Source organism: Ceratotherium simum, chromosome 11, assembly GCF_057802395.1.
Source record: "Ceratotherium simum simum isolate JZ-2026a chromosome 11, ASM5780239v1, whole genome shotgun sequence".
NCBI classification, from domain to species: Eukaryota; Metazoa; Chordata; class Mammalia; order Perissodactyla; family Rhinocerotidae; genus Ceratotherium; species Ceratotherium simum.
The window spans coordinates 28,945,766-28,972,595 of record NC_141910.1 but is presented as its reverse complement, the minus strand read 5'-3'; the positions used below and the strand labels follow the sequence as shown (position 1 = coordinate 28,972,595).

At 33.5% G+C, this 26,830-nt stretch overlaps 1 protein-coding gene across 9 annotated transcripts in view; it reads right to left on the bottom strand.

Annotated features, from left to right (window-relative positions):
* CCDC88A (coiled-coil and HOOK domain protein 88A) overlaps positions 1-26,830 on the bottom strand; it is a 116,385-nt gene that overhangs the window by 40,792 nt on the left and 48,763 nt on the right. For all 9 annotated transcript variants that reach the window (XM_087436745.1, XM_014791505.2, XM_087436747.1 and 6 more), the window contains exons 8-15: positions 21,351-21,523; positions 14,772-14,853; positions 12,689-12,847; positions 10,947-11,093; positions 10,228-10,372; positions 6,571-6,755; positions 2,694-2,831; positions 358-1,428 (exon numbers count right to left, since the gene is read on the bottom strand). In XM_087436745.1, the coding sequence (XP_087292871.1) occupies positions 358-1,428; positions 2,694-2,831; positions 6,571-6,755; positions 10,228-10,372; positions 10,947-11,093; positions 12,689-12,847; positions 14,772-14,853; positions 21,351-21,523 (2,100 nt within the window). The remainder of the gene's footprint in view (positions 1-357; positions 1,429-2,693; positions 2,832-6,570; positions 6,756-10,227; positions 10,373-10,946; positions 11,094-12,688; positions 12,848-14,771; positions 14,854-21,350; positions 21,524-26,830) is intronic.

Here is a 26,830-nt window from a genome sequence, read left to right as displayed (position 1 = left end):
TTAGCATTCAATAAATACAAGCTATCATGCTTCCTGTTATACTTAGCATTCAGTAAGAGTCTTGATCAAATATTTTAATATTATTTTGAAATAAAAGTATAAAATTATAATGTAACAAGTCAGATACCACATGGAAACCTTATTACTACAATTTCTTAAAAAATACAATTTATATGTACTTCTTAGTTTAACAAAAAGCAGGAAGCTTGGAAACTGTTTCTAGTTCTAATTTCAAGTTTCTACTTTGAACCATAAACAGATGATGCAAATTACTGACGAGTTCCAATAAAACTTAAAAGAAGCCTTGAGTTACAAATATAAAAAATATTTGCCTTAAATTTAGGTAAGTATATTTACCTCACGTAGTGTAACCAAAGTTTTTATATCAATAGTTGCTCTTTTCACAAGCTCCTTATTTTCTTTCTCTAATTCTTTCAGACGAATGCAGGATTCTTTATAAATACCAATCTCTTTGAATAGGGTTTTGTTTTCTTTTTCCAAATTTCCAATTTTCACATTATTTTCTTCTAACGTGGTATCTTTTATCTCTGCTTGTTGTCGGAGTCTCTTGTTTTCCTTCTCCAGTTGTTTTTTATCCTTTTCTAGTTGAGAAGTCTCTTGCTCTAATGATTTATTTTCTTTTTCTAGCTGTTCTAGTCTTTTGCTAGATATTTTTAACTCTTCTAGGTTTTTTTGCAATGTTTGATTTTCCGTCTCTAAGTCTTGTAGTTCACTCTCTAATTGTTGAATTTTTTTATTGCTGTTTTCTAGAGCTTTTTGTAGCCTTTGATTTTCTGTATCTAAACCCTGGTAGCTAACTTCTAAGCGTTCTGTTTTCTTGAAAGATGCTTTCATGAGCTCTAAACCCTTCTTAAGTTGCTCTTTTTCACTTTCCAGTTCTTTATTTTCTAGTTGTAGCTGAGCCATTTTCATGCTTGCACACTTCAAAGATTCCACATTCCTTCGCAGTTCTAAGTTTTCCTCATCGAGTTGGGAATTCTCTTTTTCTAGGGATTCTAACTGAAAAGTAAGATTTTTAAAGCTATCCAATGTTTTTTTTAATTTCCTATTTTCTCTTTCTAGCTCTGAATTTTCTTGTTCTAAGGCCTCAATTTTTTCACAAGTAATTTTTAAATTGGTTATCTTTTTCTGTAACAATTCATTTTCTTTTTCAAGATGGTGCAATTCGTTTTCAAGCTCCTCTGCTCGTTCTCCTTTCTCTTTATAATGTTCCAATTCTTTTCTAATTTGTCTTTTTTCAAATTCAGTCTTGCTTAGCTTGCTACTTGTTTCTTTGATAGATTCATGGAGAATTTTATTTTCTTTTTCAATGTCTTTCACCCTTGCTTCAGCACTTATCTGGGAGCGCTGCCTTAAGGAAGACACAGTTTGATTCAGATGTTCATTTTCTTGTTCCAATATTTTAATCTAATTTTTAAAAAGAAAGGAGAAAATTAAAAACTTAATTGAGCAAAAACTCAATATTTTAAATTACATAGTTTTTCCCTTTCAAAACCTAACAGAGAAATCAGAACAGAAAACTGTGCTAGCCTGCAAATAATTTTGACAAATGTTTACTGCGAGGCCACTGTGTACATGTACTGCCAGGTTGTTAAAGTTCATGTCTTTAGGAAGTTCATAACATAAAGGAATGGTCAAGAAAGGTGTATTTAATATTAACTGAAATGATCATCAGATTATTTATAGTTACATGTGTCAAGTACAAATATGAATACAGGTGAAACATACACACATATCTTCTTGAGGATATAAGCTTCTCCTTTCATTAAATAAATTTTGCAACGCCTATACACAGTGGGTCCTCAGTTAATATTTGCTGTATTAGATATTTGCTGTATTAATATTTGCTGTATATATATATATATATATATATATATATATATATATATATAGGTGTGTATGAGTATGTATTAATTTCCCAAAATAATTATAATTTGAAAACATCAAAATAACAAAATCCCCTGATACATTTGAAAACTAATCTATACGATTTATACTATGGCTTAATATAATGGTTCTCAAAATTTAGTGTGTTAACCCCCTGAGAACCTTGTAAAAGTGCAGATTCATGCTTAGCTCTGGAATTTTTGTTCTGTAGTTCCAAAGAAATCTGTATTTTTACAGGCGGCCTGAGGACTATACCTAGATAATATAAAACAAATCATTTTACTTCTAAAAAATGAATAGAAATTTTAAAATAGCAAGTCACTCAATCTATCCAGTTGTCATTTTCCTCAAGCAAAAAATGAGAATGACCAAAAAACACTTGAAAATAAATTTGAAAGTATCCAAGATGGTTGCTGCCATCACTTCTCCCTCTTTAGTGGGGTCAGGGTACAGCTGCATTTCTCCCCAACAATTTCTCCCCAACTTCACTCAGGGACTTTAGAATTTGCAGCCCAATTCCACAGACACTTGAAAGCTCAGGTACTACAAAATTTTATACTAAATAATTATTAATGACATTGGCAATTTTAAATATTCTAAGCTTTCCTTTCATCTTTCCTAAAACACATGGGATAGAAAATGAGATAAAACTATAGTTACTTCAAAATCTAAAAAATTCTAAAATATTTCCCTTGAACGTTATATGAACATTTTGTTTGCATAAACTTTAAAATAACTTTGTTAGTAAATTTTAAAATACATCGTTTAATAGGAAATTTATGAACCTGTCTCTCTGAATTTTCTCTAAGTGTTTCAATTGTTTTTTCAAGCTGAGCTTTCTCCTTCATTAGATCCTTGCTTAAATTCTGACAATTCTGAAGACTTTGCTTTTCTTGAATAATCTCATTTTCAAGAATTTCAACCTGGAGAAAATTAAATCACAAAACAATATATCGTTAAATATTTCACAACAGTGGAAACATGTCAAAATAAAAGATAATAAAGGATACTGCTTGGGCCGGCCCCGTGGCTTAGCGGTTAAGTGTGCGCGCTCTGCTGCTGGCAGCCCGGGTTCGGATCCTGGGCGCGCACCGATGAGCCGTTTCTCTGGCCATGCTGAGGCCGCGTCCCACATACAGCAACTAGAAGGATGTGCAACTATGATGTACAACTATCTACTGGGGCTTTGGGGGAAAAAAATAAATAAAATTAAAAAAAAAAACATTAAAATGACGTTTAAAAAAAAAAAAAGGATACTGCTTAAAGATTGATGAAGAAAGGATAAAATCAGTTTTAATATCCAAACAGTGAAATTTAAGAATTCAGTAGAGAAATTCAAGTAATAGTCTAGGCTAAAAATTTTAGCAGCTGTATAAAATATGCAGACATGACTATCTTTCTCATCCTCTGCATCTTTGAAGGCAAATTTCTACTTCTAAACACAAAGACAAATCCAATTGAATACATGATAAGTATGTGCTATATGAAGACTGTTCAAATCTTACTGAAAGACTTTCTTGGCTTGAGTGAATTTGTAAAGTAAAATTTTATTTATAGTCAAGGAATTCAGTGAACAATAAGAAAGACAAGAATACAAAAAGCATGAAGGAAGAGGTGAGAAATGGTATAAGTTTAATAAGGAAACAAAAGGGATTTGGTTTAAAATAAAAAGGAAAGAGGGAGAAAAAAGGAGAATAATACTAGAGAAAAAAGAGCTGAACAAAACTCCAGCAAATATTTATATTCTAGGATGAAATTTACTTTCAATTACAAAGTTTAAAGATACAATAAAATATGTGGTTAATAAGTATGAAGAAGCAAATTCAAGTTCAAAATATGCCAAACCATTGATTTTTTCATTATTATATAACACAGTCAAACCAGGTAATAAAAAAAAAAAAGAAGATTTAGCTATATAAAATATTCCACTTCAGGTTTAAATAGTACTTAAATCCTTATATCAATGGTGAAGAATTCTAAGAATTCTAATAGTCCTACACAAAGCAAGTTGAATTTTTCTATTTTAATATCAATGGAAGATGACTGCACAAGGAAACAATCTTCCAGCAATATCTCAAAAGCATCAGGTCACAAATCTTATCCAGTAACTCAATTCAACATTAATATACACGTTCAGGAAGCTTTTAGCTATTAACTAATTAATCTGGTTCTCCTATTATAGATTGAAATATATGGATAATAATTATTTAATTAAACTCATTTGTTGTTTTACATCAATGAAATTCAAGTGAATCATTCAATTTACAAAAGAAATCTTTCATACAATGAACTTACCAAAAATTGCTAGAATCACTAAGAATTTACTAATTAGACCTCAAAGCTAATTTCAAAATCAAATAACTTACAGATCCCATTATAATGACAACCAAAATAAAACTGTTCCAAGTTCTAAATGGCCACTCCTACTCCCACACTATATTGATTGTCAAATGCTTATTAAGATTATTTGGTTAATGAATTAAAGATGATGCAAAAATGTTTTAAAAAAGTAAAAATCTTACAAGAAAAATCAAGAAGTCTATTTGCGTTACCTAAGGCAGTGGTTCTCAAAGCATGGCTCCAAAACAGCAGGATGAGCATCACCAGGAACTTCTTAGAAATGAGAACTCTTAGCCCCCACTACCCAATCAGAAACTCTAGGCATGAGGCTCAGCAATCTGTATTTTAACAGGCACTACAGGTGATTCTGATGCATACTATAGTTGAAAACAACTGGTCTAAAGGATAGGGAGATTTTTATAACTGAGTCTGGAAACCTAGACTCTATCAAAGGAAAAACTAGACATGGTTGATTACATACAGAAATAAGAACTAATTCATAAGGACATATGAGTAAGAATATTTATTACAGTATTGTTCATAGTGAACAAGAACTGGAAACAAAAGTGATAGCACATTTGGGGGAGTAGATGTGATGGAGGTGTTCATGATAAAAACATCATATATGTTTTTATGATACAATTCTATTTATGTAAAATGTGTGTGTGTATATGCAAAGATATGCAAAAATAAATTACTTGGTCTAACCATCACTCAATTGGAATATTTCTGTTTAACCAAAGACTACCTAAAATTCAGGTTTCATAATGTCTAAATTGTGGTCTTTAAATATCATTTTCTACTAAAAGGCACAAAGGCTTTTTGGAGAAACGGCTGTTTCCAGGTCTGGGGCAGAAATGTTCATAAGGAGCACAGAACATTTTGTCATGGCAGAAACCAAGGATGCTCTTAAGGAGTTTAAAGGTCGTGTCATAAGGATTCAGGAAGCAGCTTAAAGAGCTGAGATAGTAAGAAAAATAAATGCAGGGCCGGCCCTGTGGCTTAGTGGTTAAGTGAGCGCGCTCCGCTGCTGGCGACCCGGGTTCGGATCCCGGGCTCGCACCGACGCGCTGCTTCTCCGGCCATGCTGAGGCCGCGTCCCACATACAGCAACTAGAGGGATATGCAGCTATGACACACAACTATCTACTGGGTCTTTGGGGGGAAAAAATAAATAAATAAAATCTTTAAAAAAAAGAAAAAAAAAAGAAAAATAAATGCAGTGGATTGAAACACTTCAAATATTTTTAAATCCATGAGTTCATAATGACATAAAACAAACAACAAACTCACTCATTAATTATCTCAGGAGGATATGAGCAAACCAATTCATTATGAGGAAACTAGTAAATAAAGGGAATCATTTATCCTGCTTTTTCCATAAGGGGTGTTCCTCAGAGTAACTGATGGTGGTCGTTTTTTTTAAACCAACAGTTTTTAAAAGAAGGTTTTTCTTTCTAGAAATACTCTAGCTACCAAATTAAGAAGGGATGATATAATTATAATATCAGGATGTAGCAACCTCTGCTTAATTAAAAGATCTAAGCAAATGGTTTTTCCATGACAACCAACATCACAAAAAGACAACCAGACACGTGCCTCCTGATTGAAATATATATATTCCTTATGAATATTCTCACTAAAAACTTAATTTGAACCTGATTAAGCCTACAGTTAAAACAGGAAATACAGGGGACAAAAGAACTTGCTAAGTGACACAAAAAGGATGCAGTCAGCAAAATCTAGATTGTAGGGAAACTCTATTAGATAAACAACCTGGTTTCCTCAACACAAAAAGTGCTAGGAAAAAAGAGTAAATCTATAGACTAAAAAAGACTTAAGGGACACATCAGTTGATTGAACATATTGATCTTATTTGGATTCAGATTCAAACAAAACATAAAAAAAAACCCAAATCATAATACAATTGGAGAAATTGAAATGCTGACCAAAAATTATTAATGTATTAAATGTAATAATGTCACTGTTCTTGTTTTTTAAAAAATTCCTTACTTTTTAGAGATATATTTGGAGATACTTATTAGTGAAATGATATGATGTCTAGGATTTACTTCAAAATCTTCTAGTGGTTGTGGGGAGAGCAGGCAGGGGTAAAAATAAAATTGACTATAAGTTAATAATTGTTGAAGCTGAATAATGAGTATAGGAGTTCATTCACTTCACATTTATGCATGTTTGAAAATTTCCATAAGTTAAAATTGAAGGTACATTAAAAACTGGAAAATAAATGTTCTACCACAGTGCTATTTATTTATACATTTACATATATTTTTTAACATTACATTAAACATTTTTATTTACCTTTTTACTCAGTCTTTGATTTTCTTTTTCAATTTTCAAGATTTTGGAAGTGTTGCCTTCTGCAGAATCCATAGTACTCCGAAGCTCTTCTACAGTTTTTGTCAAACTCTGGTTTTCCATCTCCAACTTCAATAATCTACTTGATGTCAACTCATTCACCTCATGGCCCAAGGATTTCTGTGGTGCTATAATATTCAAAAACATGTCATTGGTAAAACTATCTTTACTTTTTACTATTTAAAATATTGAGTGTAAATGCACTACGTCATCTGGTCCTTAACTTTATAAAAAATTTATAAAGTTATACAAGATAGATGCAATGAAAAAAATAACAGATAAAAGGTAAATCTTGAATTTGTAATGCATCCATAAGCATTCTAGTGAAAAAAGTACAAAATTTAGACTGAAGAGACTAGAGTTCCAGTTCTAGTTTCATGGGAAATTAACTACTTGACAACTCCAAGCCACTTTAACCTAATCTTAGATTACTCGTACAAAATATAGTTATTGCCCAGTGTATCTCAGAAAGTCACTGTGTGACTCAAATAAGTATAAAGCATATCCTATGCCACACCTTCAAAAATTTAAAGGAAGACAGTTTGAGGGAAAAAAAATCCTAATCTGATTCTGAGAAAGGCCAGACAGTATACACTGGTCCCCTTGAAAGAGTCTTTCTGTAAATGAAGAATCCCTGCTACACTTAAGTGTAGAGAGCAACATCTACTCCATTTTGCCAAGGGAAACCATCTCTCTAAGTAGATTTCAGCACTACATTTTTTAAAATAAGAAAACTCAGTTTCTAGTTCTGTAAATGATGCTCTCCAGTAAGCCAAAATAATTATTTTTTAATAACCCTATAGCAGATTCATTAAATATTTTGATTATATAAAAATATTAGGATTTACAAATGAAATATGATGCCAAAAATTTATTTTGAAATCCTAAATTTCAGGAAGAGAAATGGATAAAAGTACAGGAAGGCATTTCTAGGTCTGTCTACTTTTAAGTATGTTTGAAATTCTCCATCATAAAAAGCAAAGAAATACACACACACACACCATATATCCCCACAAGCTTACATTCTTTTCAAAATTAGGTAGGGTAAAATATCCCTCAGATTTTAAGTGAAGAAAGTCTCAATTCTTATCTCCAGCTTTTGTTCTAGTCAGCATATTGTTACTCTTTTATTTGAAGCTGGTATACCACATAGTCACTGACTTTTTAAATTCCATTAGCTGTCCAAGTCTTCATTAGTAAAACTCTAATTCATGATTTGTAGTCATGCTTTTCAAATAAACAAGATCAGACTACACTACATGATATACCTTAATAATACTTTCAATACTATGACTGTGCTTCAAAGAAGCTGCAGGTCAGACTACGAAGAACTAAAAAGGATGCTTATACACATTTTTAACAACATGGGAGAATGCCTATGTGGAAAAAAGGAACCTGAATTGTATATACACATGGATCTGATGACATCTAAAATATCTATGTATGTGTAGAAAAATTCTGTAAGCAAATTTTTTAAAATATAAAAGTGATTTAGAAATCATTAGTGACTAATTTTCTCGTTTATATTTTTCCACATTTTGCAAATTTTCTAGGAAGTCCCTTGTATAATTAAAAAAACCAAAAACTACCCCACATTAAAACAAATATTGAGGTTCATGACTCCAGCTAAGATCAAATGCAAAACAACTGTGATATAATAATGATGATGATGATGATGATAATCATTCAAATGCTATTTACCAGGTAATAATAATAATAATAATAAAAACATTCAAATGCTTACTAATTACCAAGCACTGTTCTAAGGACTTCATAAGTATTAACAAATCCAATCCTCAAAACAACCCTACAAGGGGGGCCGGCCTGACGGTACAAGCGGTTAAGTGCACGCGCTCCGCTGTGGCGGCCCAGGGTTCACCGGTTCAGATCCCGGGTGTGCACTGACGCACTGCTTGTCAAGCCATGCTGTGGCGGCGTCCCATATAAAGTGGAGGAAGATGGGCATGGATGTTAGCCCAGGGCCAGTCTTCCTCAGCAAAAAAGAGGAGGACTGGCAGATGTTACCTCAGGGCCGATCTTCCTCACACACAAAAAAACAACCCTACAAGGTACTTACTATTATTGTTCACACCTAACAGATGAGGAACCTCCTAACAGTGTAATTTCAACTACTTTAGTAGTAGAAAACATTTAAATCTTAACTGCTTTCTTTGTAACTCAGTGCACAATGAATACAACAAAAAAAGTTCCACAAATATTTTCAGTGACACTTATCAGCGAGTTCACGGACTGAATATCATCATTTAGTATGTAGTGAATTTACATGGGGTCCCAGAATTTGAAATTAGGTTCTCAAGTGTAAAATCAGGAAAAAGCCTAATGGTAATAAATATGATGAGTCCTCTGTAGAAGTAATTATTCTGTAAGCACAAGAGTACAAGCTCTCTCATACCTTATGTCTACCTCAGCACCATGTCCTCAGGGCCTGGTATGATATTTTACACATGGTAAGTGCTTAATAAATATTTGCTGAAGGAAGGAAAGCAGATGGAATAATCTAATACTGGGTAACTGAGGCATTATGGAACCAGTCTAATTCAAATAAATGTGACTTGAGTGTAATTTCAATCAAGTATATCACTATTAGCATACTCAAAGCTATAACCCAAATAACTGTGTGGTATGTATATGCCCAGCTTTACGAAAGAGGACAAGTCAATACGAAGCCTAGGCAAAAAGAACCAAAAGTTAAAAATTTATCTGGGGGGAGGGCCGGCCCCGTGGCTTAGATGTTAAGTGCACGCACTCCGCTACTGGCGGCCAGGGTTCGGATCCCGGGTGTGCACCGGCGCACCGCCTCTCCGGCCATGCTGAGGCCCCATCCCACATACAGCAACTAGCAGGATGTGCAACTATGACATACAACTATCTGCTGGGGCTTTGGGGAAACAAAAGGAGGAGGATCGGCAATAGATGTTAGCTCAGAGCCGGTCTTCCTCAGCAAAAAGAGGAGGATTAGCATGGATGTTAGCTCAGGGCTGATCTTCCTCATAAAAAAGAAAAAAAAAATTTATCTAGGGGTATTTCATTATCTCCAGGGTATAATTGTGCTAGACTGGTTGGTGAGTATAATACTAAAGTAGAGACTACATACATTGATGAAAGTAGCCATAAAGATCCTTAACTTGCTTTACTGTGGCTACATATTCACCTAAGAATTTTCCCACTATGTTTTGACTTGTGTAAACATGAATCAGGTTTGCCTATAGTCAAAGAACATGTTGACTAGCTAATATAACTCTTCTGTTCTATTTAGTAGATGGCTATATTTCTCAAAATAAATTAATAAACTAGTATTCCAGCTTCTCATAATATTAAAATGAAATAGTGCCTAAACAACTGATCAAATCTGTTACTACACTCGTAAAAGTTAAGTTGTAAGACACGCAAAGATAAGGACCAGACCCAGAAATGTGAAAATAACATATTACTCTGTGAAATCATATCCAGGGAGACAGCTGGCCTTCTGAGACAGCTCCAGCTAGGGAGAAAAAGAACTACAATAAAATGTACAACTTCATACAAAATACAACTGCATTTAAACATTCATCCATTTAAATAAAACAACATTGGGAATACCTTCAGAAAGTTCACTAGTTCTAGATATTTGTTCCAGCTCCCAGCCAAGATGTAATGATTCATCCATACTTTGTTTCTGTGCCATTTCCAAAGTCATATTTTCTTCCATTAATTCTTCAATCTTTTTTCTATCCATATCACGTTCCTTTTTTATTGGCAGGGAGTAGGGAGAGAAAAGAAAGCTAAGAAGCAGTACAATTTAAAGCTAATATTTTATTACCTATAAATTTTGTTTATCAGAAACTGAATAATATGAGGATAAATTGTTTGAAGGCAATAATCAATTATTATAATTATTACTACTGGTCATTATAGTGATCAGGCGTCTGATATCCTTTTAAAGTGATCTTTGGGGACACTGAAAACTCATCTTCAGAGTCAATATATTGTTTTAGTGATATAACAAAAGATTTCAGACCCAATGCTAAATTTTAGCAAATGGTTTTATTTCTATATTTTAAAGGCAGGTTTACACAATAGTGTATCAGGGTTTTTGAAAAGTAGAAGACAAAATTAACAAATGATAACCCTCTGTAACAAAAGCAGAAAATTCTACTACTCTTGTATTTATATAAAATTGGAGTATCTAATTTATTTAGCTATGTCTTCTCTGCTAAAGCCTCAAGGACACTAGCCACCTTTGTCATTATAGGGAAATCAGATGAATCTCAGAATTTTTCCTTAGAGGCCATGTAATTGATCTACCTTACAATACTTACCATTTCCATATCATGCAGTTTAGCCTTTAGTTGTAAATTCTCTTTTTCTAATTCATGTAATTTATCAGAACGAGCTCGAGTTCCTTCTAATTGGTCTTCCAACATAGTTTTTGTTTCTAATAAAACTTGATTGTCTTCTTTTAATTCCTATAAATATTTCAAATAGGCTTTATCACAAACATGTTAATATCTGTTAATTTTTTAAAGCTCTGAAAAACATGAAAATTCTTTATTGTAAAATAAGACATTAAGCTGTCTTTAAGAACAATTCTATGCAAGAGTAAAGCTACTGAGTAATAGAAATACAGTTGACATTTCTTGGCTTCATTTTTTCCCCCAGAATTTAAGCTATTATGTAAAGAAAATAGTCAGTACTTATATTAGGATGAGTAATACTACTATAATTTCACATAAAATTGTCAGGGTATATTTAAATTCCTTAGCCACAAGGATAGGGAACTAAGTTTAAGTAGTTTTCCAGATATTTAAGACACAACGTCTCCAAGAATCTGGGCTTAATTTATTTGCTAATAGATTTAAAAATTTCTCTCTACTTAAACTATAACTTGAAAAGGAAGGGTTTGGAGTTTTTGAGTAAAATAACACGACTTTAATGAAAACTCATATAAATCATAAACCAAGGCTCCTTCCTTCTTTTCCCCATTCTGAAATTGACCAAGATCTCCTCTGTGTACAGACAATGAGGAAATTAACTGAGAAAGCAAAAAGGAATGCAGATGCAATGATTGTCAAACTCAACTTCATGTAACACTGAACAGCAACCATTAAATAGGAAAAATTGTTTTTTTCTGATTTGTTTATATATACACATAAAGAGATATAAATTTGTTTATATTTATATATTTATAAAGAGAGACAGAAGCACCTTCGTTGATCCTAATCTAGTATTCAGAGTTGAGTAGTGATCAGAAGAAACAGGTTTTGCTTTCACTTCTAGAAACAAGTTTGAAATCAGTAGAGATACTTTATTTTTTTTTTATTTTTTTTTTTTTAAAGATTTTATTTATTTATTTTTTCCCCCCAAAGCCCCAGTAGATAGTTGTGTGTCATAGCTGCACATCCTTCTAGTTGCTGTATGTGGGACACGGCCTCAGCATGGCCAGAGAAGCAGCGCGTCGGTGCGAGCCCAGGATCCGAACCCGGGTCGCCAGCAGTGGAGCGCGCTCACTTAACCACCAAGCCACGGGGCCGGCCCGAGATACTTTATTTTTTTATTTTATTTTATTTTTTTTTTAAAGATTTTATTTATTTTATTTTTTCCCCCCAAAGCCCCAGTGGGTAGTTGTATGTCGTAGCTGCACATCCTTCTAGTTGCTGTATGTGGGACTCGGCCTCAGGATGAACGGAGAAGTGGTGCCTCGATGCGCACCCGGGATCCGAACCCGGGCCACCAGCATCGCAGCGCGCGCACTTAACCACCAAGCCACAGGGCCGGCCCGTGAGATACTTTATTTTGACTATGAGGCAAGGACTTCAAGTCTGCCCTACCTATAATGCTAAATAAAGAAATGAAAGAAGAGAGTTCGATAAAATTAATAACCAAAAACCCCTTTTTAAAAGTCTAAGCAATATCTTGATCCATCATAAACACCTGAAGGTATTTACAGTTTGCTCAGTATTTCAAGAGTCTCTTACATTTATTAAGTGCATTTTAAATGCATTTTGAAAAATCATAACACTTTTAAAGAAAAAAATTGTGAATAACTTAAATAACCACATACCTCAACTCTTGCCTTATAAAATTCAATATCATGTAGCCTCTCTTTATATCTGCTGACTTCACTTTCAAGTTTATCAACTCTGACTGCCTTTTCTCGAAGTGCGTCTAATTCATCTCGGTACATTCTTGCAGAACGAGCATCCGAAAGCAAATTCATGTTCTAAATATAAATAAATATTAATATTTTAAATATTATTTTCTATTTTAAAATTGATAATCCTTGGTTGTACAATTTGACGAATTTACTAAAGAAACAATGAACTTTTTTAAAGGTGTGAATTTTATGGTAGGCAAACTATAACTCAATTAAGTTTATTTTTAAAATGGGGAGATATAAAGCCTTTTTTTTTAATACCAAAAATAAAAAGTACTTTAAACATATGTTTATATACAACTATACAAACTTATGTTTATATACAAATTTTTATATAATGTTCTCTATCAGAAATGTAAAAACTATTCAGGATATATTAAAATAAGTTAATCTCTACTTAACATAATCATTTGCAATTAATTTAAGGTGAAAAAGTTAACTTTAAAATACAAGATAGTAAAAGCACAGAAGAGGCAAACTGTATTATTAAAGTTGATCATTAGTTACTTTAGAGAAATAATGTTTCTATCTAGACATGTTGTAACGTACTAAAATCCTGCTGAGATTTTTTTAATGCTTCCAAGTAAAATGATTAGTGCATATAATCAGTGTCATTTAAGACAAATATTAAAATTCAACCTTTTAAAAGCCTTATCGTAATCTTTTAAAAAAGCAGTTATCAAAGTGTGATCCAAGGACTTCTGCGGTTCCCTGAAACCTTTTCAGGGAGTTCATGAAGTTAAAACTATTTTCATAATAATACTAAGACATTATTTCCTTTTTCACTCTCATTCTCTCAGGAGAGTGGAGTTTTCCAGAGGCTACACGGCATATGATATCTTAACAGACTGAATGCAGAAATACATATGAGAATCCAGCAGTCTTCAATTAAGCTAGGCATTAAAGAGATTTGCAAAAATGTCAAAGAGTACCAATCTTCTAATTTTTTTTGTTTTGGAAAATAATGGTTATTTAGTTAAAATATAATTTTTATGTTAACGTGGAATGAGTTGAGTATTATTTTTAAATGAATTAATAAATATTTTTTAAATTCTTAGTTTTAACTTCTAATATAGTAAATACCAGTAGATATAATCCACATGAAACAATCCTCATTAATTTTTAAGAGTTGAAAAGAGTGAAAAGAGTCTTGAGACCAAAAAGACTGAGAACCACTGTGTTAAGAGGAGCACACATACAAAAAGTCCACAAAAAGTCCTGCTACCAAGAAGAGAAATAGCAACCATAGCCATATCTAGAAATAAAGATTATGACTCCCAGTCTCATTCATCTAGAAAGGTCCCAGTTTATGATCCTGCAAGTGGAGCATTTCCTGAATTCAAAATGGCAGGTTAGGGGAAGTAATGGGAAGAAACAATTGTCCAGCCATACCCCAATCCTTACAATTTATGGGTTAAAGAAGATCTCATGCACTACCTCCAAATGAAAATGAAACATTACAGAGTGATTAAAAGAAGTGACTTCTTAATCTTGGTTCAAGATGAAAAAACATAAAGCTTTAGCAAAATAAAAACAATTTTTAAAACGTAAAAGGTTTTGATTTTATTTAACAAGAACACAGTGAAGAATTAAAAAGCATTCTGTCATATATAAGTTAACATAAAGCACCATCAGAGAGGGGAGACGCAGGAAGACACACATAAGCAGCACAGTTTACAGTAGAGCTTCCAAGCCCACAGAAGCCAAATAGATAAAAAAGAGAACCTTGGAATTGGCCCAGTCCTAAAGGCTCCATTGAATCTTAGCAAAGTTTGAATAGCACCAATACAGAAGAAAGAAAAGTCCAAAGGCCTTGATTTCTAGTTTTGGCTCTGGCATTTTTGAAGAGAGAAACACTGAAAAAGTCATCAGATCTCTTTATGCCTCAGTAACCTCATAAAGCATTAAGATAAAGGTTATAAATCATAAGTAGAAAAGTCAATTTCTAATTACTTAGTGGTCCTATATAATAAAAGTTCCAGGTACAAACCTCTTGTTGCAACCTTTTTAGTTCTATTTCCATTTGCTCAAGTTCTTGTTTACAGTCCAACAATTGCTCAGTCTTTTCCTCCCTTAAATGCAAAAAATATTTATTAAAGAATAAGATTACAACTTTCAAAAACTATGATCATCTGCATTAATACAAGTATTGTCATTACTAAATATCTATTTGAACACAGTATTAGCCAAAACCCTGACCAGGAGAAAAAGACAAAGAAATGGATATTAGGAATTTATATGATTAGCTGTCATCAATCAAACTCCCCACTAAAGTTCTCCAAAGGCTAACCTCAGTGACTAATGCCCTCATAGCTCATCTTTCCTCCCATCTTCCATTCCCATTCTCCCTTCTCTCTTTTTCCCTCTCTCCCTCTCTGCATAGCCAAAGATAAATAAGCTGGAAAAGTTTTTATGCAAGACAATAAATACTATCTGGGTCTGACACTTATTTAAAAGGGTTTCCAAACTATTTTCAACATTTACAGTAGCCTAAAGGAAATTATATACTGCCACACAGATACCTAAAATCTTTACTTCTCTATTGGTTTCTTCCCTGTAGCCTATAACATCCTCAAATTTCTCCTATTAATTATTTTCTCTTTGCACTGCTTTACTTCTAACTCCCATTTTCTATCTCCCCTTCAGAGCCAAGCTCCTCAAAGTAAAGTCTCCACTCACTATCTCTACTTTTCCACCTTCTGTTCTTTAATAATAAAAGGTAAATGTTCATTGTATAAAACAATCTGTTGTTCACATCTCCTTACACCTGTACATTTTTTTCAAAACCATTAATTGTTAACGGAAAATTATTCCCTTTGATAGAGGAACCATAATTTATTTACTTAAGTGGACTCCATTTTCCACTATAATAAATAATGTTTTGATAAATAAACTTATTATACATAAAACACTGTGTATTTCGGGACAGATTTCTAAAAGTACATTACAGGTTTAAAGGTACTTGATATATACTGTCAAACTGCCCTCAAGAAAGGTCATTACCAATTTATAATGCAACCAACAGAGGATAAAAGTACCTATATGTGAAACAATTTAACCATTGGAAAATGCTGTTATTGTTCTAATTTACATTTATTTGAATACTGGAAAAGGCTAATTTTGTTTTCTTATGTTTGTGTCATTAAAATTTCTTCTGATAAAAGGCTATTACCTTTTGTGATTTGTAAGTTATTTATTACAAATATTTCTTTACAGATTGTGGAATGCTTTTTTAAAAATGAAAAATAAATTTTTTATTGTGGTAACATATATATAAAATTGCAATTTTACCCATTTTAAGTGTATAATTCAGTAGCATTAATTACATTTACAATGTTGTTAAACTATCACCACTATCTATTCCCAGAACTTTTCATCACCCCAAAGAGAAACTCTGTACCCATTGAGCAATAACTCTCCAATTCCCCAATACCCGCAGCCCCCACTTTTAATCTACTTTATGTCTCTCTGAATTTGCCTATTAAAGATATTTCATTTAAGTGGAATCATACAATATTTGTCCTTTTGTATCTGGTTTATCTCACTTAGCAAATTGTTTTCAAGGCTCATCCATGCTGTAGCAGGTATCAGAATTTCATTCCTTTTTATGGCTGAATAATATTCCTTTGTATACCTATAGCACATTTTGTTTATCCATCCATCTGTTCACGGACACTTGCGTTGTTTCCACCTTTTGGCTATTGGGCACAAGGCTGCAGTGAACACTGGCAAACAACTATCTGTTTGAGTCCTTGTTCTCAATTTTTGACTATATACCTAGGAGTGGATTTGTGGGGTCATATGAAAATTCTCTGTTTAAATTTCTTAGGAATATTGTCAATGCTTTTAATTTCACTTATTTTTTCCCCAGATGATTACATATTTAACACTTTTTACACAAATAGAACAATGACCTTTTATAAATATTTCTTTTGCTTTTATGCAAAGCTCTTCTCCACCTAGAGAACATATACATATTCTCTATATTTCTTTCTGATTCTTTCAGCATTATTTCATTTTTTACATCTGGCTTTTTAACGCATCTGAAATTCACTTTGGTGTATGTGATGAATTTAAATAATTTTTCCAAAAGAGTCATCCAGGAGTTCCAGCTCATTAATAATTCCTTTTTGCACTTATTTGACCATTCTGTCCACAGCAATGAGACTTCCATCCAAACCTCCCCACTGACACTGTTTTTCATAGAGCTAATTACCTCCTTATTGCTTTAGCCAATGGATTATTTTCAGATCTTTTTGAAGAATTTAATACAGTTAACTTCATTCTTCTTGATGCTCTCTCTCCTTTGGCTTCCATGACTCCACACTCTTAGGTTTTTCTACTTCTCTACATATTAATTCTCTGACCCTTATGTTGATTTCATGTTTTGTGCCCATTTTTTGGCTAACAATTATCAAGCTCTCATTATCTGTGCCCGGCACTTTTGCTAGGCACTTTACACTTTGCCACACGCTTAATCCTTACAAGAGCCCTTTAAAGAAATAGTAGCAGTGATAGCAGCTTACATTTATTGAACATTTATGTACTAGACACCATTCACTTTACATATTTACCTCACACAACAACCCTACAGTAGTCACAATAGTTATTATTCCTACTTAATAGGCTAGGAAACTGAGCAGACTTAGAAAGATTAAGTAACTTGGCCACTCAGTTAAGAAGTATTGAGCCAGGATTCACACTCAGGCAGAATGGCTCTAAAGCTCACACACTTGATAATACGCTGTATCTCTCTAGAGTTTGTATTATCAGAAGTCTCATTTTATGGATGCAGAAACTGAGTCAAACAGTTTTTTATTAGCCAGTTTTATAATGTGGCTAATAAATGGTGAAGTCTGCCCTTAACCACTTAAATACCTTTTTAATGTTTGTGTTCTTCAGATTACATCCTTCTCATTCTTTATGTTCTTTCTGAGCAGTCTTATCCACTCCCAAGGTTTCAACTACTATTTACACGCTGCATATTATTCTGCATTAGTAAGCTAGTGATTTCAAATCTCTATTCTGCATTGTGGACCAGATAGTCAATTATCCAGTGATCATTTCCACAGAGATATTTCAAAGGTATCTCAAACTAAATATGTCAAAAACTAAACTTGCCGTTCACCTGAATCTTATTCCTCTCTCTTATGTTCCCTGAGTGAATGACATTCACCATCCAGATAGACACTCATTACAGAAAACTAGGAATTATACCAAAGACCCTGCCTTGTCCCTTACCTCCTCTCCAACCTCATTGTTACAACCTTAGATCAGGCCTACACCACTTCGTGCCTGGACTGTCCTTCAATTCACCTTCACACTGCCACCAGAATTTATTTTTTCAATTTGAACACTCACTAAGAGTTGGCCACTAGGCTAGTACCTCTTCATTAAAGCATAAATCTGATCTTGTTATTCTCCTATGCAAAAAAACTTCAATTGGTTCCCACTGCTTAAAGTCCAAACTTCTGAGTAAAGCACACGTGACCTTCCATGTATCCACTCCATCATTTTCAACTTTTCTAGCCATGCCCCTCCTTATATCCCACTGAACTTGTTGCAGTTTCTTCTGCTTAGAATAACTAATTGAGCCTTTTAGACCTACTTAATGCCTAACACCAACCAAAATGTGACTATCGCCATGAAATCTTCCTGACACCACTTTTTTTTCCCTCAAGTCAGAAAGGATCAAAACTCTTTTGGGTTTCAACTGCAGACTATAGAGACTTCTAATACATCTTCAGTTTCACATTATTTCACTGATCTCATTAAAAGTTTATCTCACAACTCAATTTAAAAATGGACAAAAGATCTGAATAGGCATTTCTCCGAAGAAAATATACAAATGGCCAACAAGCAAATGACAAGATGCTCAACATCATTAGTTACGGAAACACAAGTCAAAACCACAATGAGATATCACTTCATACACATTAGGATGGCTATAATCAAAAAGATGTAAAATAACAAGTATTGATGAGGATATAGAGAAATTGGAGCCCTCATACATTGCTGGTGGGAATGTAACATGGTGCAGTCAAATAGTTTGACAGTTTCTCAAAAAGTTAAACATAGAGCTACCATATGACCTACTATTTCCACTCCTCGGTATATACCCAAGAGAATTGAAAACGTATGTCCACACAAAAATGTGCACTCGAATATTCATAGGCTCACTATTCATAATAGCCAAAAAGTGGAAACAATCCAAATGTCCTGATAAATGGATAACCAAAATGTGGTATATCCATATAACAGAATATTATTCAACCAGAAAACTGATAAATGCTACAATATGACGAACCCTGATGACATTATGCTAAGTGAAAGACGTCAACCACAATAGGCCATATAATGTTTGATTCCATTTATATGAAATGTCTAGAATAGGCAAATCCATGGAAATAGAAAGTATATTAGTGGTTGCCAGGAGCCTAAGGCAAAGGGGAATAGGGAGTGACTGCTAATTAGTATGAAGTTTCTTTTTAGGATGATGAAAATGTCTTGAAATTAGATAGTGTGTGATGGTTGCACAACTCAATGAATATACTAAAAATCACTGAATTGTACACTTTAAAAGGATGAATTGTCTGATACATGAATTATATCTCAATAAACCTGTTATTTAAAAAAAAGAATTAATAATTTTTCCGATAGTCAGGGCCGGCCCAGTGGCATAGTGGTTAAGTTCACATGCTCTGCTTCAGGGGCCCAGGGTTCACAGGTTTGGATCCCAGGCGCGGACCTATGCATCACTTATCAGGCCATGCTGTGGCAGGTGTCCCACATATAAAGTACAGGAAGATGGGCACAGATGTTAGCCCAGGGCCAATCTTCCTCAGCAAAACGAGGAGGAATGGCAACAGATGTTAGCTCAGGGCTAATACTCCTCACCAAAAAAAAAAAATTTATGTGATAGAAAAACTCTTTGAAAACATGGGATCCATGCAGGCAGAGAGAATTATTAAAGGAAGTCTTTGATAGTGTTAACTACTGCATTAAAGTGAAATGTATAAGGAATTACTTCTTCCATCCAAATTGCAAATTATACTTTTGCTCTATATGTTAATAAATCAAAAGCAATTATATTTTGATGTATCACCCATAAGTATGTTATTAGTTAATCTGCATGTTCTCATTACAATTATTTATTTCCATTAGGTATACGGCAACCTGAACTATTTTTATCCACCATGATTTCCATACTTCATTACTTCAGTAAAGATCCGTCCTAACAAAAAGACTTAAAATAAATGTTAACAGAAGAAATACACAAAGGAACAGTTTGGCATATATCTGGCATATTTATTTACCTGTTAAAAATATTCATTTACATTTTCCAATCAGCATATGAGAGACCAAACTTTATCAATCCTTTAAGTTGTCTGGAATCTTAATATACTCCATGCCCAAGTAAATTTTATTCAAAAATCAGATTCTAATATAGTGCAAAATGTTAAATGAATTCAAAGCCATCACTGCAGTTCTAATTGCATGCTTTATCTAAAGACTGCAGAAGATTGTTCTAAATTATATGGAATGAACTAGTGTTCACTGTTTAGGCTATCCATTAACTGCCAGTCAAACTAATAACAGCAATCTCTTCCCTAATTTTCCTGGTGCAGCTGTTTATAGAATATCCTGGGCGTGTTCATTTCAATAGATACATAATAATGCAGACATCCACAATGAAAGCTGTATTTTTTTGTTTTCAAATTTTCCTATAGACTGTATATTTTTTCTACCTTGCATATTCAATCACTTTCTTAAACCAACTGCTTTAAATAATCAGTAAGTAAATTTAATTGCTATATTGTAGCTTTAAGTTCAAAATCTACACTCTGAAGCCCAAATTCCAGGAAAACAAGCTAAGGGAAAAAAAAAAAAAACAAAAAGCCCCAAACACAAAAATCCTTTGTTCTTTTTAAAATGCAAAATAAAAAATCTCCAGCAGAGATTGGTTATGTCTTTACATGTGATTCACCAAGGAATGCCTATGTGACATTTATACTAACTTCTGCAGTGATCTTTGAAAATTAAATAAATATAATTTCATCAGCACTAACTAATCTGAATATTTACCATTTCTTAGTACATGACTCAGGCATTTCAATTACTCAATGCAGAAGATAAACACACAAGATTATTATTTTGTAATACTGTATGCCAACAATTCAGTCTTTTATAATATTAATTTTAAAAAAGCTAAACCTATTGATCTGTATCAGTGGCTGCAGTATTTTGGATTTCAAGGAACGTAAAAATAAAAAAAATTAGAGAGACCCCAATTTGCCAAGGAAAAACACTATTTTATAAAAGAAAGAATATCTTAACACTACAAAGATAGGAAGGACATAAACTCAGAAAGGGCATCCTTTACACTGGTAAGATTTAGCATTAGGAAAACCCTATGCCAGTCTCCTTATTTTTCTCATTTTGACAAATACTAGTAAAAACAGGCTAGCAATGAGGAACCACTAATCTATATTCCATACACCTAAAAATATTGTTTAGGTCACCTTTACGACCATATAAAGTCAATGAGCCTTGAAAATCAGCAACTTACAATTCCTGCCTAAGCCTCCTTATCTTGGCCTTAGCATCAGCCAGTTCCACTGACAGATGTTGTCGACTTTCTGTTCGCTTCATGCCTGGAGAACCACAGGGTGACTGTGCAGAGGAAGAGGCATGGGGCAGAAAATGAAGACCATCCCGTTCTTCAGAGAGTTCTATTATAGTCTAAGGAAATATAGAAATAAACACAGAATCACTTTTAGTATTCTACACATCAGAGAACTAAACACACCAACAGTATTCACTGAGTCTAAGTACTATACTACAATATCAAAAACAATTCATTGGTCAAAAATATCTTAACTTTGTCATATTTAGCTGTCATTTTTAAAAATTTCATTTAACAGTTCATGGATCAGGTATTTAGTAGATAACACTAGAACAAGATTTAATATTTTTTGTTTTTAGTATTTTTTGTGTGTGTGTATGGAAGATTAACCCTGAGCTAATATCTGTTGTCAATCCTCCTCTTTTTGCTGAGGAAGATTGGCCCTGGGCTAACATCCGTGCCCATCTTCCTCTACTTTATATGGGACGCCGCCACAGCATGGCTTGACAAGCGGTGCGTCAGTCCGCGCCTGGGATCCAAACCTGTGAACCCCGGGCCGCTGAAGTGCAGTGCATGAACTTAACCGCTATGCCACAGGACCGGCCCATTTCTAGTTTTTTAACAAAAGAAATCAAGTGTGGTAAAATAACTAGACCACATAGCAACTGTTGGAAAGGCATAAAAGACTTTTTTGACATAGGAAAGAAATTAACCCAAGAGTGATATGCCGACAACCATGCTGTCCAATATGGTAGCCAGTAGCATAAGTGGCTATTTAATTACAAATTTAAAAAGTTAAAAATACAGTTCCTTGGTCACACTAGCCATATTTCAAGTGCACAACAGCCACATGTAGCTAATGGTTACTGTACTGGACAGTGCAGAAATATAATCTTGCCATCATTGCAGAATTGGACGACACAGCTCTAGAATTGTAAACAGCAACCTCAGAGAGATCTAACAGATCCCTCCATCTCTTAATTGTGCAAGTAACCGAAGCACAGAGATTGATTAGTCCATGATCACACTAGTAGCTAGTAGCAATCCCAAGACTCCAGGTCAGTCTCTTGACTCCATAAACTATGCACTCTCTCTTGCAATACTAGTTCCAATCTGCTTACTTCTCAACACTTCCTTTATTCCTTTCTCTAGAGACCCTCCATGGGGCACAAATCTCCTTCTACTTATCCTAAACCTGAACTTTAACAGCTATTTAACCTACATGTACCTCACTCAATCATATTCCTCCATTCCTCTAATTTATTGGAAAATTCTCTTATTCTAAACCAATTTCTGCTTTTCTTTAAAACTTCTCAGGCAAACAGAAATTGTCTTCTATAGCAGTTTCAACTGTCCTTCTACTTCAGACAGAATAGGCAGAATAAACAACTTGGGACCATGGAAACACCATCCTTGCTTTGTTTCTCATCACCAAGTCTTATACCGCCCTCACTGAATCATTACTTTTCTTTTTTTTTTCAAACCACCCATCAGAATTCATTTCTTTATCCTTGGGACACATTTCAGCACCTGAATGAAGGTCTGTCCACCTATGACTTTCACAGATTCTAGTAAGCCTACTGATAAACCACAGAACGTGACTTCCCAGTTCTTTTTCTCTCTACAATTCCACATCCATTCCCTATTCCATACACACAGGCTTCTCCAGTGAAGGAATCACTCCTCTTTTGTGCCATGCCTCCTTTACTAGCATTACTCCCATGTCACCATATCTATGCCTGAACCTTTAATCATTCAACTCCCCCTTTCTGCCCAATCAAACAGATTATTCCTGGCTATTCGAGAGTTCCTACTCAGCCTGGAACTAAATTAGGCCCTTAAATGTCACCCTTACTTTCTAATTTAACAGTACCATGCCATCTTTGACTATGGCTCACCCTTTGGGGAAAAAGGAAAAAGAAACTAATATTTATAGAACTCCTAGCTAAGGAATTTTGCAACAAGATCTCATCCGATACTATTATCAGCAATAGAGGTATTATGTCTATTTTTAGACATAAGGAAACTAAGGCTCATATAGGTTAAATTACTTAACCAAAGTCACACATCTAAAGATAGGTATAACAGGAATTCAAATTCAAGTTTGACACTAACACTATGTCATTTTTCTTACCTACCATGAGTTTTTTCTATTCCTGCTCCAAGGTGATAAAGAACTGAGAGAGAGAGAGAAAAAAAACCACATAGCCCTACTACAGATCTTGCCATCCAATTTCAATTAAGCTCTTTCCAATGCCCATCAATCCTCTTATTGAAATCTTACTGATTTCCCAGCAAATTTCCCCACAATGGCTGTTGTAAATATATTCCCTTTTCTCTACTTAAGCTTCATACTGCAAACTGCTATCACCACTTCCAACAAATGACCTCTCCTCCAACTTGTCAAAGAAACAAAAGCACCTGAGATGAACGCCTCCATTTTTATGTATCCCTTGCTCCCAACACAAATTCCTTACTTCTATAACATCTTCAGTTGGCTTTTTTCTCCTTGTTCTTCAAAGATATACAAGTTTCTTCTATCTCGGGAAAAAAAAATCACATTTCCCTCTTGCTACTTCTATTTCTCTTTCAATGCTTCTCTTTGAAGGGTAGTTTATATATTCATTAACACTACTTCATCCTATCCACTTACCCGTGTGCCCAGCCCAACTTTCCTGTCTCCGTGAATAGCTTCATTAATCTCTATAGTAGTCCAGCCTACGGACTTCAATGGAGTCAACTTCTATTCGTATCTTTTCTTACTATCTCAATTATCTTTAATCTTGTTTTCTAACATCTCCCGACTCTAACAATACTACCTGCACATAGTAAGTATATAATAAACATTTGTTTCACACACAAATAAATTAAAATTTAATTATATGCTACCTTACATTTTTCATTTACAGTGTGTTTTTTCCCAATAAAACAGATACAATCTTTGTTATGCCTCCTTTGTATCTCTGATCTTATCCAGCAGAGTACTGAGCACAAAAAGGGCTGCTCAAAAATATTTAACTGAGTGATTCACAAAATGGAGAACTCAAGAAAAGTACTGAAGACACATACTACATTTGAACTTAGTAGGTGGTGAAATGGAGATATCAAGAGCTTCCAGATGCCAACAAACAGAGCACAAGAGAACTATGGGCTGCAAAATATTTTTTAAACAGAAAAAAGGAAAAAAAGAAACCAGGAACTAAGAATTAAGAGTATTCAGAGGTGTTTTCCATTAAAGATTATGTAGACATTTGGACTTTTCTCTAATGGTGGTAGTTTCTTGAGCTTAAGACCTCCAAACATTTTCCAAAAAATCTGACAGGAAATGTCATTAAAGCATGACTTTCATTTCATATGCCTTCTCTGATCCTTACAATCCTAGACATTCCACTAGCAGTTGGAAGTAACATCTTCCTTCTTTAAATTTTATAGTCTTTAGATATATGTCTCTTTTTGGTACTTAACACGTTCAAAATTTATTATTACAATTAATTATTTTATTAAAATAATTTCCCTATTAGATTGTAACATCTTTGGTTCTTTTTTGAAAGTTTGTCAGTTGTTGCTCCCAAGCACTCTAGCACAAGATCTTGCAAAAAGCACGCATTTATTAATATATGCTGAAAAATTATCGTAAAAAGATACATCAATGCTAAGAAAAACATTCAAGTGCCCTAATAATTCTACATATGGAACTCATTATTAAGGAAAAGAATCAGAGATGTGCTCAGCACAATCATAGATTTTGGCAAGGGTATTATAATGGTAGAAACATAAGCTTAACTTCTCTGAGAGCGAGTATTTTCATCTATAAAATGGGGGGTTATTTTGCAGATGATAGTATATGATAAACTTATAACACAAAGCTTGGCATAAAATGAACAGTGCCAATAAAAAGATTTTAAATTCATTAAAATCTCCTATTTGATTTTTAGTAAAAAGGGAGGACCGAAGAAATACTTTTTACACAGCCTTAATAATAAAAAAATGAAGAGCAATTAAAAACAGAGGGACCAAATTATACTTTCTAGATTAAACTGAAACAATTATGATAAAGGATCAACCAAAACAGAAAAAAAGTTAAAGGGAAAATCTAAATAAGAACTTGTTTCAATCCAATTGAATGATACAGAATTATTATATTTACATACTGTATTTAGATTTGTCTAATATTTTTCACAGTTATTTTAAATTATCTTTTCTAATTAGTACACTGGTGACCCAAATTGAAAATTTTTTCCCCAGAGAATTCAGTTTAAACTAACTAGCAACTTGCTTCCGGAATACCTGAGACAAGAGAATGTGACTTTTTTTTCCTTGTTAGAAAAACAAATTCAACTATAATGCTTAATCAGGCAGGATAACAGATTTTAAAAGGTTTTTCCAATAATCACTCTATATAGTATTTCATATTCCTTTTAATTTTGACACAGATCATGTAATGACAAGTATTTTATTCACATTTCTCCAAAATGTCCTCCTTCACCCCATATTAATCACTTCAAGTGAGATCAAACAATTTATATGTGTCCATCAGTCACATGAAACCAAAGTATACATTTGTAGAAGTAATTCCTCAGAAGTTGGAGGACACCTTTCAAAATACCTTTGATATCCTGAAATACAAATAGACAAATGTTCTAGAAAATGAATAAAGCAGTGAAAAGACACTAATACAAAAAGAAGATACAGCATATGGTTCCAATATCAGATTGAAAATGAAATAATATAAATCTCAGGATAAGTTTGATATTTGCTAGGGATGTTTTTCAACTCACTCTTTTCTTCCTTTGGTTTCAGTGTCTTAGATTTTTAAAAAATTTAATTGTTGCTCTAAAATATTTCTTTATTTTCCATATTTTCTTCTTTTTTAATGCCTGAAGAAAAACTGAAAATTCCCATCAGAACTTAATATACTCTATAGAGACATGACAGTTTTATTCAGAAAAAAAATATTTAGGAATTCCTTCTATGTAGTCTTTCACTAGTCCCAAGAGTAATCAAATTTTCTATGAATAAGGTCAAAACCGTCTCTCCTGGAACAACTGATGAAAGCTATATATTCTCCTGAATGGCAGAGTACTTTGGTCAACTGTTAAGAAAATACTACTCACTACCACTGCACTGAAGTCTAGACTCCTCTAAAAATTACAAGCTGCCTTCAAAGAGTGCAGGCAAAAAACCTGGTGCAATTTCACTCTTTTTAAAAGGCAAAGTACTCTTTTAAAGGAGCTTATAATTCTCTTTTTTAAAATCACACCTCATTATACTGACTACAAACATTTGAGACCTTTTGTGGGATATTTTATTCAGAACACCTGTTATTCTACTTTTATTAACACTTATTTTTCCAACCTCAAAACGTGGCAATAAAATTAAGAAATTAACTTTAAGCAAATTCTTATGCTTCAAGGCAATGATTT